The following is a 15,339-nucleotide window of genomic DNA, read 5'->3' on the forward strand; positions in this document are numbered from 1 at the left end:
TACCCGACGTTTCACGAAACGATTACTACCTAACGTAACAAAAACAAGCCACGTGTAAATATGGTCAGAATCAAAGCGAGGGCGGACAGTGGTCTTGTGCAGTATGGTGGCGCCATGTAGCAGGACTGATGGTAAACAAGGCGCTCCGCAGTCCACTGCAGACTAAACAGCGTACTAATGTTCGCTTGAAGACCTGTCCTGGTTACGTCATCGCAAACGCCACGAAACACAATTCAGTGGGATAATCAAAATTTTAACTTAAATTGATTAATTTCTCAATTAATAAAGCATCTTTTGCTGCTGGACAAGTGCTGGGGGCACTACAAAACACCAAATCTTTCGAATAAAGTAATCTTGTATTTTGTCTGCATGGCCCCTTTAACCATGAGCACAAATCTGAAGTCCCCTGGAAACTACCCGGGTATCCAAGGAAGTTCCAAGGTGTTGCTACCTCAGGTGGTGCACACACTGGCTGGCAGAGTAAAGCTACAAGTAGAAAGTGTTAACATGGCTGATTTAAAGCAAAAAAATTGACTGGTTTCCCCAATGATTTTGCACTACAAAACTACTACTACTATGTGAAAACGTAATGCAGTAATGGGCCCTATCTTAACATTTCATGCACGCTGGCATTTGGGACACGACACCTGGAACAAGCGACACAAATGTTGCCCCTCCCCCATTACGCAACCACCACTCACTGTTCCAGCACAGAGTGTTGAGCATGATGCCGATCCCGAAGAGCATCAGGGTGCGCTTGACGATGCGCATGAATATGCGGCCCCTGGTGACAGACTTGCGAAGCAGGGACCGCAGCGCCATGGCCATGGAGACGCCCATGATCCAAACAAACCTGCGTTGCCATCGGAAATGGTGGGAAAACGAACTGGCGCCGGAGGGGCCTCAAATTGGGTAGAGTTAAGGGGAGACATTGCTCTTAAAACAGCTCCTTCAAATTTTTAGGTACACTGAGTGAAACTTGTCTGTCTTGCTGCTTTTCCCCCACTGATTTCAAATATGCCATTGTTTTTTGAGTCAGTCAATTAGTTCCTAAGATAATTAGAGATAATTAGCCATTTTCAGAGGAACAGTTGAGAAAACAGTGTTAGTCATAATACTGTAATCATTATATTTTCCAATACTATGAACCCTGGTGAGTGCATTAGGGGGATCGGTTTTTTGATGCACCGCTTGGAACTCATTTTGCAGCTCATTAAACTTTGGTGGCAGCGGTGGTGTAGAGGTAGAGCATCCGCCTTGCGTGCAGAAGGACCGTGGTTCGAATCCCGGTGCCGGACAATTCCCACCGGATTAAAAAAAAAAAATCTGCGTATTGATGGAATTGCAGAATGGGGCTTGGGGTGCGGCCTGACCCCGGCGACCATTGCCAGCAACGCACTCCCTCACCAGAGCAGGATTGGCCCCCCTGGTGTAGTAATGGCCACGACCTCCTATGAACACGCCAATTAACCCACAGCCCCCAGTCTCCAGTGGCTGCGAAGCAACTGACCACAGTGGCGGTCAGACCTGTGACGCAGCAGAGGGTGCTAAGAATACCTGGACCAGGACAGGCCGCCGTTGGAATCTGATCCTGGCAACGTTTAACACGAGAGCCTTATCTAGTGAAGCAAGTCTAGGTGTTGTTCAAGGAACTAGAGGGCATTAAATGGGATGTCATAGGGCTTAGTGAGGTTAGGAGGACAGGTGAAGCCTTTACGGTGCTGAAAAATGGACACGTCCTATGTTACCGTGGTCTAGTGGACAGAAGAGAACTGGGAGTGGGACTTCTAGTCAATAAAAGCACAGCTGGCAACATAGAAGAATACTATAGCATTAACGAAAGGGCAGCAGGTCTCGTAATTAGGCTCAATAAGAGGTACAAGCTCAAGGTGCTACAGGGCTACGCCCCCACATCCAGCCACGACGACCAAGTAGTGGAACGCTTCTATGAAGATGTGGAATCGGCAATGGCTAAAGTAAAAACACAGTATACCGTAGTTATGGGGGACTTCAATGCTAAAGTAGGCAAGAATCAGGCTGGAGACAAGGCAGTTGGGAACTATGGTCTGGGCTGTAGAAATAGCAGGGGGGACCTACTAGTTGAGTTTGCAGAACGGAATAACCCACGCATAATGAATACCTTCTTCTGTAAACGGGAGAGTCGGAAGTGGACCTGGAGGAGCCCGAATGGGGAGCACAAAAATGAAATAGACTTCATATTATGCGATAACCCTGGCGTCGTGCAGGATGTGGAAGTGCTCGGAAGGGTAAGGTGTAGTGACCACCGTACGGTAAAATCTCAAATTAGGCTAGATTTGAGGAGGGACCGCAACAAGCTGGTACGAAAGAAGCCGACAAATGAGCTAACAGTAAGACGTAAAGTAGAAGAATTCAGGATCGCGCTGCAGAACCGATATTCCGCCCTTAATGAGGCAGCCGAGCTTACGACACAGGAAGCCAGCGACAACCTTACACGCCTTATCACGGAGTGTGCAGTAGAAGTCGGGGGCACTATGGCTAGACAGGATACTGGTAAACTTTCAGAAGAGACGAAAGATCTAATCAGGAAACGGCAAACCATGAGAATCTCTACCGCAGCTGACAGAATAGAACTAGCCGAGCTCTCGAAGTTAATCAATAAGCGTAAGACAGCTGACATACGGAAGTATAATATGAAGAGGGTCGAATACGCTGTAAAGAACGGTGGTAGCCTGAAAGAAGTGAAGAGGCATCTTGGCGTGGGGAAAAATCAGATGTATGCACGTAAAGACAAGCAAGACAATGTCATCACAAATAGGGATAAAATAGTCACAGTGGCCAAGGAGTTCTATAGGGACCTGTACAGTAGCCGGGACATCCAGGATAATGCCGAACGAGACAGTAGTTCAGAGGAGATAGACATCCCACCAGTAACGACCGAAGAAGTAAGGAAGGCTTTGAAAGAAATGAAAGGGGGCAAAGCACCTGGTGAGGATCAGATAACAGCAGACCTCTTGAAGGATGGCGGAGAAATTGTACTTGAAAAACTGGCAAACCTGTAGACGCAATGCCTAATGACCGCAATGGTACCGGAATCTTGGAAGAACGCGAACATCATCCTAATCCATAAGAAAGGTGACATGAAGGACTTGAAAAATTACAGGCCGATCAACTTACTGTCAGTCGTCTACAAGGTACTTACCAAGGTAATCGCTAACAGTATTTCTGCAACCTTAACCTAAAGAACAAGCAGGGTTCCGTAAAGGACCATATTCACACCATCAATCAGGGTGATAGAGAAGTGCGCTGAGTATACTGAACCCCTATATATAGCCTTCATAGATTACGAGAAAGCAGTTGACTCTGTCGAAACCTCAGCAGTCATTCAGGCATTATGGAACCAGGGGGTAGACGAGCATTATGTAAGAATACTAGAGGATGTCTACAGTGGGTCCACAGCTACCATCATCCTCCATAAGGAGAGCAGTAAAATACCTGTAAAGAAGGGCGTCAGACAAGGAGACACAATCTCTCCAATGTTATTGACAGCATGTTTACAAGAAGTATTCAGAACGTTGGATTGGGAACAGGTGGGAGTAAGGGTTAATGGAGAATACCTCAGTAACTTCAGATTTGCTGATGACATTGCCTTGCTAAGTAACTCGGGGGACGAATTGCAAAGCATGCTTTCCGCACTGGACAGAGTAGAACCGTGGGCCTGAAAATTAATATGCAGAAAACTAAAGTAATGATCAATAACCTCGGGACAGCACAGCGGTTTGAGATAGGTGGCGAGGCAGTGGAAGTGGTAAGCGAATATATCTACTTAGGCCAAGTTGTGACCCCAGATCCCAACCATGAGGCAGAGATAATTAGAAGGATCAGAATGGGGTGGGGTGCATATGGCAGACATTCTCAGATAATGAATAGCAGCCTACCATTGTCGCTGAAGAAGAAAGTGTATGACAGCTGCATCTTACCGGTACTCACCTACGGGGCAGAAACTTGGAGGCACACTAAGAGGGTTCAACTTAAATTGAGAACGACTCAGCGGGCAATGGAGCGGAAGATGATAGGGGTAACATTAAGGGACAAGAAGAGAGCGGAGTGGGTCAGGGAACAAACGCGTGTTAAGGAGATATTAGTAGAAATTAAGAAGAAGAAATGGACGTGGCCAGGGCATGTAATGCGAAGGAAAGATAACTGTTGGTCATTAAGGGTAACAGAGTAGATCCCTAGAGAAGGCAAGCATTGCAGGGGGCGGCAGAAAGTTAGATAAATTGGTCGCAGTTAGCACATGACCGGGGTAATTGGAGATTAATGGGAGAGGCCGTTGCCCTGCAGTAGGCGTAGATAGGCTGGTGATGATGATGATTAAACTTTGGTGGCACCAGGGGCAAGGATTTGATTGATTGTGGGGTTTAACGCGCCGACGCTACACAGGCAATGAGGCTTGTCATAGTGGAGGGCTCTGGATTAATTTTGACCACCTGGGGATCTTTAACGTGCGTTGAAATCTCGAACACACGGCCGTTTTTGCATTTCACCTCCAGCAGAAAAGTGGCCGCCACAGCCGGGAATCTAACCCGCGACTCATATTTGAAATCAGTGGGGAAAAAGCAGCAAGACTGACAAGTTTCACACAGTTTACTTAAAAATTAAAAGGAGCTGTTTCAAGAGCCACGTTCCCCGTTAAGGATCCTTTCTTAACACTGCTTCTGTGGCATGTTCTTTTTGTTATCAAAAAGCAGCCAGAAGGGACAAAAAAGCAAAAACTGGAATATTTAGGCTTGTTTTTAGTCCTCCCTTTAAATTTGCACTCAGACCGAAAAGTATGTACTGTACAACCATGCCTATACATTTTTTCCAGAACCGCGAAAAAAAAAAAAAAAATGCAGTGGCAGGGAAATGTACAACGCAAACATGCCGTTAGCACCACAAAAGACCTTAAACATAAAAAAAAAACATCAGCCATATGTCAAAGTCAGCATGAATTGACTTGGCACTTTCAAGATTAAAAAAAAAAAAAAAAATGCCAATCTTGTCAGTGCCAGGCCTGTGACAAGACAACACCCTTCCCCAATTGTTGGATGGCCCCGTGGATGTCCTCAAGGCCAAAGTGGCTCGCATACCTCAGCACAATGTGCAGTTATACTGAGCTCAGCAATTGAGTTCAAAGTCGACAGCTGCAGTCTAAATTCTTCCGCAATGCATATTCTTTTCCCTGTTGATTCCTAGTCCACTGCCCATAGAAAGTCAAGAAAGTGAGAGGACTTTCTGTTATCTTGACTCCGTTGGTGACTGCGGCAAAGGCAAACACAGTCTAAAACAAAGCAAAAACTCCAGAAGAAAACCGCCCAACAATGCGTACACAGCCACAGGTGCGCTTTTCTGTGCCAATACTGTAGCGACAACTGGGACGGTGACAATGATTATGCTCATCAGAGTGGTGGCAAGCCCTCTTGTTTTTGCTATTTCGGCGGTGCCAACAGCACTTGCATGGCACTACCGCTAATTTTTCCCTTATTAGTTTAGCTATATCTTTAATTGTTTGTGTTCTGTAATCGCAATGTATAGGGCTTTAGTGTCGCGATATGATGGCATATTAAATGGGGTTTTAATATATGGATGTCAATGGCCATTTTAGCAGGACCACTGCAACGTAATAGCCAGAAAAACGTAATAGAGGAACATATAAGTGGGTTATATCATATTAAACTGTTAAAACGCAGCTGTGTGCTTCCACAATCCATTAAAAAATGTAGTGCTTAATGACCCGTTATTTTGCATACGTCTTCATGTTCTTCTTGTACGTGCGAACCGGTGAACTATGTTTTGTCTGTAAAATATCTCGGAGTAATTTTTGACAATGACCTGACATGGAACTCTCACCTAGCATACGTACGTCTGTAAAAAGCTGCGTGCACTTGCGTGCGCTTTCGTGTATTATGTACAACTTGCGTTACTTTATGCCGTTATCAGTGCGGAAGATTGTTTTGCATGCGTTGGGCTACAGTGTTCTTCGTTACGGCATTACAATGTATGGCCACTGCGCAGCTCGATGGCAGCAGAGGCTGAATTTCATTCTAAGCTCTCTGCTAAAAAATGTAGCCTATAATTTATGCTTCCCCGGAAGTGCAAATATTTTCACAGCGTTACAATTGCCCAATTTTACTATGCTGTTAATGAAAACAATAGTGTTAAAGCATTTTTGGACGAGTGACTACAAAGAAAAATACATTCCTTCGCGTAGCCTTAGACCAAGAGATTTGCATAGGGTACCACGGTGTCTTACAAGGTATGGTAAAAGAATGCGGCGCTACTATGTTCCGTCGTCCTTTAATAAATTGCCACCCAGTGTATTTGAAGTGAGCAGTCGTTGTAAACTGAAAAATCGCCTTCGTGCATTTTTCTGTGAAGTTGCCTAACTCTGCTTACTGCTGATGCCCACCTCTGTTGGCTTGTTTGCTCAGTTTCCCGTCACTCGGTGGAATGTGTAGCCTGTAATGGTTTTACAGTTCACAGTGTTTCGTATTCGAACTCAGGTTTATATTGTATCATCTTGAATAGCCGATTCTGTTACTTTTATGTTCGGCTATGTGCACGGATTTCCGCTGCCTGCCAGGCGCTGCCCTTCAAGCCTACTGTGGCTTAGGCAGGCCTGTGACTTTGTACAGTTTTCTGTTCTGTGTAATAAAGGTATTATTATTATTATTATTATGTTTAATATTAGCCCACTAGAAGCTTAATTAAACTGAATGACATACAAGATCATGACAGTCCTTAGGAGGATACACAGTGAGAGGATACAAATGGCTTGGCAGGTCTGCTGCCCAATGGACACTGCCTTTCGCATGTCTAAACAAAGAACTGTGTATGGGCGCGAGAACCACGGCCTGTGCCCCCCAGATTGTTCTTTACAAGTGTAGCAAATAGACTGGCCTTGAGGCTAAATGAATACATGTATAGTAGAGGTGCACTAAGATCAAATCTGGCACTGCGAATCGAATACAAATAGTAAAAACCGACTGCGGATCAAAGTGAATATTTTGGAATATGAATCTTGATACGAAGTGAGAAAGCCGATCTGCAGCATTCATTTGCACTGATGAAGAGCAACACAAGCTGTGCACAGTGATGCAAGAGCGCCAGCGTCCCAAACTCGAGCCCCATATGTGCGAACAATGGTGTTACTTCATTGGTGGTGCCTCTGTTGTCGTTATTGTTCATGTTGGCGGTAAATTAGAACTCAGCAACAAATATCTTTGCTTTAACGTATATAGCACTTTTAAAGTTTAGCCACACACACACACACAGAAAAAAAAAAAAAGACAGCTCGCGCAGTCAGAAAACACAGAGTGTTCATGTACTTACTAGTGCTCGGTAAGAAAATAGTACAAAAAATAAAATATATAGATTAAGGACAAAATGGCAAAGCAGTGGAACAAAAATTTGGCACACATTGCTATGAAGAAATGTGGCTTCCTAAACTTGAAGTGAATACAGAAAGTGCATATCTGACTGGTCCCTGCCATAATTGGAACTGGGACTGGGCATGCAAATGGCCGGAACAGCCTTACTGGAAGCATTGCCAATAAGTGGTTATTCTTGATTCCTCCCTTAAGCCTCTATACTGAAAAGAAAGTTTCTGCCAGTTTATAAATTCTACACTTTGGCTGACACACGCCAGGGTTAGCATACACACTTGCTTTGCACACAGCTTGCACGTGCCAGGCTTTCTTGCACAGCTTCAGTGTCGTGCAATAAAGTCAACCTAATAGAGCATGCGAAAGGGCCATCTACCGTACTTTTGCTATTGTAAGCACCCTCCCCTGCCATTGGAAAAAAAAAAAAAAAAACTGGAAAAAAGTTTGCATATGAATGCACCCCCTTTTATAAGCAATCATCGCAAGGCGTGGAAATGGGCCCGAGTTGACGTTCTGGGCAAGTCATTTATGAAGTTTTCAATTACAAACCACTTCTGCGGAACAGAAGACAACCTGCTGGGGTATACAGTAAAATCTAGATGATACGAATCTCACGGGACCGCGAAAAATATTCGTATTATCCGAAATTTGTATGAACCAACACAGACAAAAAAATTGAGCACTAAAAAAAGTTTTCATTTATTTCTTTTCTAACTTTCGGTTAAAGAAATCCGTGACATTTTTCTGCTTTTTTTAAACCTCCTTGTCACTGAGCGGTTCTTTCTGGACTCTCGTCTCCTCACTCGCGGTTATTACCTCATTTTATTACCTCATTTTATTATTATTATTACCTCATTTACCGCACAAGAAACTTCGTGTGTGCTTTGAGTGATATTTAAAAGAGCGGTTAGAAGCGGTCGCTCGAGCACCCAGCACCACTTCGCCACCGAAGCCGCCGCCATGTTGCCGCGGCCGGCCGCGCCCCGCGCAGCGTGCGGGTGGTTTCGCGGCGGCGTCAGCGCACCTGTGGAGTGCTCGGCGCGTTCCCGCTAGCAGAAAACAACAGCCCGGCCATTTCTGGAGAAAGAGCCACAAAGAGGGGAGAGAGCCCGTACGTCGCCGTCACTTGCTCGCTCGGGCATACGCGCAGGCATCGCTGTTGTGCGGCTCAACCCTGAGTGTCAATCCCACAGCCACACTGCTGTCCAGGACGGGGAAATTGTTCCACAAGCTCCGTGAATCTCGTTGGGAAGAGGAAAGAAAGACGGCTATGTGTTGCCTAAACCACAGTGCTCTCTACAACTGATGGAGTGCTCGCAGCACGAGCACCCCAGCATCCCCCACACACCTTCCTGCAATCGTCAAAAGAAGGAAAAAAAGTTGCTGGCATCACCTACCATGGGAACACCAGGTCAGCGATGCTGATCCCATTCCAGGGGGTGTGGTGAAAGAACCAGTACTTGCCACCGCCATAGTTGACGAACACCATGAGCACCAACGAAAGCCTGTGTGCACGCAGTTCCCAATTAAAAAAAGATCTACCTTCCCAAACCTGTTACGGGTACATAAGGGTGTCACCGTCACTAAAAATACCATGCCAAATTAATCACATGTCCCGAAGCCATTCAAGAAGCTCCTTTTACGTAAACTGTCATTTCATTTTCTTGCACAAAGTATTTCGAAACAATCCACCAAGGCGAAATCCACCGTACACAAAGGTATGAAATATAAATTAGTATAATACCAGCTTAGCTGAGCCTTTAAAAACCCTACAAATGGGATAATGTCCGGTGAGCGAATTTCATCACAAAATATCGCACGACATTCCATACCAAGAAGAAATGAAGTAAATAATGCATCCTAGACATGCAACAGACTAAAAGCCCGCTCACTTTTGCCTAGAATATCACCTAGGAAGTCACATTTACCATCAGCATAGAAATGCACATTGTGATTAGCCTTGCCTGCCAATACTTCACCTTGAATTTTTTATCCCTGCTTTGCACCTGCTTTATTTATATCCCTAGTGTTAATTATGCTGTTTTTTAACCGCTACAACATGCTGCTATTGCTGCATGTGAAAATAAGCTGGATAATAGAGTCATACGTCCTGTGAAGGCCCATGGAGCAAGAAAGGGTGCATAGAACTTGAAGCAAGCAGGAAAGGGCGCACAAGTCCTCAGAGTGAGCTACTGGCTTACTAATGTGCTTAGAGACAAAATACTATGAACAGCCGTCCGGTGCCAGCCTATGCACCAGACACACTCATTTCATCCGTTCCAATAATGTTCCTGATGTGTTATGAAGTGTTTCGGGGACACCTTATATTGTAATAAATTGCACAACTGAACAATGAAGTCTGAAATGGCAACTCTTGAATATTGCAAACTTGTAAACTGTCACCTATTTGAGGACTGCAAGCATACAAAACTGATACTACCACAGCGGTTTTTTTTTTTCATTCCACGAATAGTATATGCAATTTTTACTTCAAAAAGCAAATGAAGAGCAACAACAACTTGGCATACAAGCACTTTAATAACATAGATGGGTGATGAAAAACCCCAAGGACTAAGCAATTTTCTTCTATCTTTCCAATATTGTTTTCATGGATGCCCTATGAACTTTTTCCCAATACCATAAGGCATTAACATAATTATGGTGATTGTGCAGAAAAATCTCATCAAAAAGGAGTCTATAGATGCCAGTTAAGAATCACTGACTCAAGGTATATATTTTTTCCCACCTTATTTGTTCCACTGTATTACATTTGAAAAAAAAAAAACACTACCTGTTGCCCTCGAAATGCAATTCCAGCAATTAAAATTCTTCAGTTCTTACAATCCTGACTATAGCTTCTTTTTTAAAAGCTATTCAGGAACGAAGTCAGAAACCTCTCCCCTAATACTGACCTGTCCTTGTCCCTTCAGTGTAGAGGCCAATCAAGCATTGCAGTTTTTGTGCTGCCACAACATACTTTTTCTCCCTTCAGCTGCCTTCTACCCTGAGCCCGGCCTTGTCTGGCGAGCAAACGACGACGATTTATAACATGCCATAAATTTTACAGGACATGCAAAAAGCAGATGTTCACCGATTAAGAAGTTCTCCACTGATAAGCACATGGCTGGTTCCATAGCATACACAAAGCAAGTGTATCAGAAACCAATCAAACACTAGCACAGCAAATTAAATGTAAACCACCTCAAATAATTGAGAGGAAATAATGGGCCAAATAAGCTTTATTAGCTTTTTCAATCAAGCAAGAGCTTTATTTTTACCCCTTTTTTTTAGGTGTGAGCAATGCACATAAGCAAGTACAAAACGTGACAAGAGTCTAGTCGTCAGAAGGGGGGATGCACACAAAAACGGAAGATAGACTCCCTAATGCACAAAACACATTGCAACGACAACAAACAATAACCCTTACTAACAAAATAAGCGACTCAGGAATACTTAAAGAAAACAGAAGCTAACACGTAGTGAGCAGTGGAGCAGAATCTTCTGGTACGATCCCAAATTTATACAAAATAATCAAAATCCCACAGTTTGAAGAACACAAGCTTTATAATACTGTCTTGTGAGCCAAACACCAAACTACTTGCAGTAGAAAAAGCTTCTCAAACTTATCCTCCCCCCCACATTTTTTCTGGAAAATTAGCTTCATTGCCCGACATGACAAAGCTTTTCAACCACAGATCTCCCCACAAGTCCTTCTGTTTTAGTCACGTGCTTTCATGCTGCCAGCTGCATTCACACACCAGTAACCACTCTCAAAAACAAAAACAGAGGCGGAGGCTGTCATGCAAAAATTTAATAAGTGGGATGCTTAGAACTTTCCAAAAATCTGAAGGCGAAAGCCCAGTTGAAGAAGTCTGCCGATTTTCTGTTGAACTTTCTGCTGAAATTTCATAATGCTCTCGTTGGGCTGCTACCACAGGTTCACCCATAGTAGTTGCTTCCTTCAGACTGCTGTTACGATTACCGGCATTTCGAGCTGCTCTAGACCGTTCAGCCATGGCGTATAGTCTCAGTCTTCCTCGCCTGCGACTACGGCCTGGTGTGGAATGAAGCTGTGAGCCCACGTGGCGACAAACACAAGGTGTGTCCTGAACATTCCATGGTCCGCGGCCCTTTCTCAAAACCTTCCTCCTATGCTGCTGCTGTTGCTCCCTCTCAGCAAGCACTCTGATTTTCAGTACCAGCAGCTTTTTTCTATGCTTTTCTGTACCTTCTGTGAGCAGAGACGTAAAGTTTTTGCCTTAAAAGTGACAAGAAGGTACAGAGGGCAACATCCTTGTATATAACACAGGTTTTGTACTTAAAGCCTTATCTTGCCTCGGCTGAAAAACAATTGAAGAAAACTATAGCGTCAATTTTAAGGCTTGACCATATATTTTGACCTCAACTTTTTTTGTGACAAGTTTGAGTCCGCAGTTTTTAGATGTAACCAATTGAAGTTGAACTCAGTGTTATAGAAAAGGGTGTTGCGCACCGTACATGCAAAGAGGCAGAACCGGAGGAAACGGCTGACCGCTAACTTGAGGAAGTGTCCAACCAGTCCAATTGCATCCGTTGCAAATAGCGCTTCTTGGCTTCCCCAACTGAGCTCACCCTCTGAAGGCATCCAGTGACCGCAATCTCTTCTTGGCCGGCACAACGGGCCTTGTCTGTCCGCTTTCAACCTCCAAAGAAGTTCCCAACATCCCCTGCTGCAAGAAACGGGAGTCAAGATAACCACATTTTCTCGAACAGCTGAAGTTTCAGCATTACTATTAGTACCCACACAGACAGACACACACACACACAGCCAAAACTTTTGTTACAGAGCCCTCAACGAAAACTTCCCATTACTATGACAGCAAATGGGCTGAACCCTAAAGAAAGCAAAAGTGCTGCTTTGCTCGCAGGTTGAACAACTCTGATGCCTGCATCATTTCAACTGTACCCTGTTGAAATAGCGCAGTTGGTTGTTGATAGTCTCCCAGCCAGACCCAGCTAGTTTGTCGAAAGCACGAGCTAGATGCATTCATGCACATTTACCGCTTTTAAGTTTGGCCATCAGAACTGTATAATTATGGTGCTGTGTTTGCTTGTCAAAAACATTTTTCTTACTCGAAAATAATGCTAAGCCAGAGCTGAAACTTGAAAAAAGTAGAAAAAATGACACTTAGAAAAGGGACAGGAACTACTCCTTCGCTAAAATGTAGCAAGAGCATTTTAAAAACCACAACGCGTGAATGAACCCCTCTCTGAAAAATGCTCTGCCTCCCGGGCACAAAAACCTGATGTACCTGAAGGAAAGAGGCAACCTGTTGCGTTATAGGGAACTGGTGTTAGCAAAGGCTTATCTCCTGGGCTGCTCTCCATGTTGCCCCACGTTGCCCCACTCTTGACAAAGACTTTGTGCACGTATAATTAAACTGAAAAATTTCCTACGCCCCCAAAAAGGGGTTTTGCACAAAGGTAAGGGCATGTCTGAGAGCAGTAGTTGCCCTTCTCTACCTTTCTCTGCCCACCAAATAGAAAACGGCTCCCCTACTGCTCAGCAGGAGAAAAAACTGAATACAACAGTGCAATGGTTGTTTTCTAATCTGTCCGCTGAATGGCTGCACCATTAAAGGGACAGCTCAGAAACTGTCCAATGCAAGTCGCCTTCACTGCTATGCATGTATGCAGCAGCACAAACATGCCCAAAACTATGCCAAGGTTCTGAATCTATCGGCAGACAACCACATCAGGGGTGCGCAGGTGTTTTTTGTTTTTGTTTTCTTCTCTTTTGTACTGCGGTACGGAGGAACAGGTGTTGGCAGGGCAGTGCTCAAACACGTTCCTAACATAATAGCTTATTTTTGAGCACTTTCTTTGCAACAAAAACAGGGTAGCAAGCCCACACAGGGGGAACTAGATATGCAACATTTTTGCAGCAAGTGTGAGTTGCATGAATTGAGGATTCCAGTCAGGGCTTCCGCGAACTTATGCTTCCACATTGGTATCACCGTACGGAAAGAAGTCTGGACAGTTTGTAGCCTCAGTTGTGGACTTCTCCTGAACAGTACACAACTTACGTACAAATATAAAAAGCAATATGCTAATAAGATAATCACCCACGGGACCCATGTCAAATCAGGGATTTAATGAGGGGTTGGGGATTGTCCTCACAACCTTGAGGTGCTACGTACAGTTTTCATACATAGAATGTTTTTATTTTAGAGTGAGAAATCAGTTCAAGAGATTTTTTCAAATCCAACTTTTAACACCTTAGGGTCATTTTGTTATGTAATGTTGGGTGCGGTTACTTTAGGCGCATTTAAACAGGCAGTCAGTGTCTTTTCAAGACCCTTTGATGAGCTTGTTCTGATGCAAAAGTGTCGCATCTTAAAAGCCCATATTTTTGCCAGCGCTCTTAAAAAATCCTTCCTTTATTCAGCTTGATGCTGTTTAAAAAGAGCTCGCTTACTTGATTAAATTAGGTACAACTGTCAATATTAAAGTTTTTCTTAGGACAGTAAAATGTCAAGTGCCTCAGTAGAAAACATGCTAAGCTAAGGCACCTGAAAGATATTGTGAGCTATCAGAGGTCGTGTATTGAAAGGATCTGAAAATATTCAAAGATAGGACGGGCACTAGCCAATCAGTGAACACTACGAAGAGCATCATTGATTTATCATCAAGCATTCACATTTAAGGAAGCATAACATTCTAAACCAAGACAGTTAATCTGTAACCAATTCAAGGCTAACACTGCAATGTCGCAAAAAAAAAAAAACTGCGGGTATTAGCGACTGCTTGTCATTTCAAGTTGACTGAGAGATGGCATTCAGTGTTTCAGCTGATGTTTTTGAAGCTGAGGCACAGTGCTTGGCGCTGCTGTTTCAAGATTCTTGAGCAAAGCAGTTTTTGCTCTTATTTTAGCAAAGCTGAAAAGAACACTTTTAAGCAACTGATTTGGTTTCAACCCAAGCACCAGTTATCAGGCGAGGTCACTGCAGTGCACCTCCTTTGATGGGACCAGGAAAGCCAGTACGCTTCAAGGTGGGAGGTTCCCAACTCACCACTCACTGAAGGGGCAGCCCAATACATTTACAGCTCCTTCCATGGCAAGTGGGGAAGTCTATTTTTACCCCCATGTCGCAACTCTGCAGCCTCTCGCATAGTTTCAGGGCACCAGTAAGGGCACCCTGCAGTAAAGCCTACATACGCTGCACACAGCTGCCACCCAATTTCTTTCCTCCGTAAGGAACATCCATCACAGATGCACGCAACCACAAAATCTACACCACTTTTTGCAAGCTCTGCCTGCTGCTCAGCAGAACAGCAATTTCACCGAGCCAAAGAGTGACCGACTGCATAGTCCAGCAAGCACCCTGGCAGAGTCCCTGTGCTCGTGCCACTTCCTACCTGAGAGTCGGAGGGAGAGCTCCCAAGCTGATTCACGGCCCAGGTCAGCCTGGAAGGAACAGAAGTCATTCCAGCAGGTGGCAGCACTTCAGGGAAAGATCAGGAGCACAAAATTGCTCACGTTGGCTCCTCTCGACAGGGTCACACTTTCAGAAGCTAAGAGGCAAGAAAGAAGGAGCCCAAGTCTTTGGTAAGGTGGCTAGAATGGGAGGTGCGAAAGCCAGCCACCTGAAGCTAGGCCCCGAATGCGTGCCTCCTCTATTTGCAAAGACCGCAGCAGGACGCGAGCCGCGGCTATTTTTTTCACTGTATTCTACCTGCTTAACAACGTAGTTGCACTTTGACAGCAACCATTACCATCCGTTATTTTGTTTGTCCGCATTCTTCCTAAAGAAATTGTTTACTCGAACTTTCTTTGTCAACGGAGTAGAAACACCATCAGTGAGAGCTAGGCAGCCTATCTATCAGCATGCATCAGTAACGTATACAAGGGAGGTTGTTGGAAAAGGCCACGAACTCCGGCTATTACCAAATA

At 44.4% G+C, this 15,339-nt stretch overlaps 1 protein-coding gene across 2 annotated transcripts in view; it reads right to left on the reverse strand.

Moving 5' to 3' along the window:
- Positions 1-15,339, reverse strand: part of Hgsnat (Heparan-alpha-glucosaminide N-acetyltransferase) — a 131,440-nt gene that overhangs the window by 36,931 nt on the left and 79,170 nt on the right. The window contains exons 5-8 of one of the 2 annotated variants that reach the window (XM_077707527.1): positions 14,805-14,853; positions 12,018-12,112; positions 8,804-8,911; positions 702-853 (exon numbers count right to left, since the gene is read on the reverse strand). In XM_077707527.1, coding sequence (XP_077563653.1) covers positions 702-853; positions 8,804-8,911; positions 12,018-12,112; positions 14,805-14,853 — 404 coding nt within the window. Of the gene's footprint in view, positions 1-701; positions 854-8,803; positions 8,912-12,017; positions 12,116-14,804; positions 14,854-15,339 lie in introns of both variants that reach the window. The other variant, XM_077707520.1, reaches the window with a different exon arrangement.

Source organism: Haemaphysalis longicornis, unplaced genomic scaffold (genome assembly GCF_048455015.1).
Source record: "Haemaphysalis longicornis isolate Haplotype H1 unplaced genomic scaffold, Haemaphysalis longicornis Haplotype H1 scaffold_1, whole genome shotgun sequence".
Taxonomy (NCBI): domain Eukaryota; kingdom Metazoa; phylum Arthropoda; class Arachnida; order Ixodida; family Ixodidae; genus Haemaphysalis; species Haemaphysalis longicornis.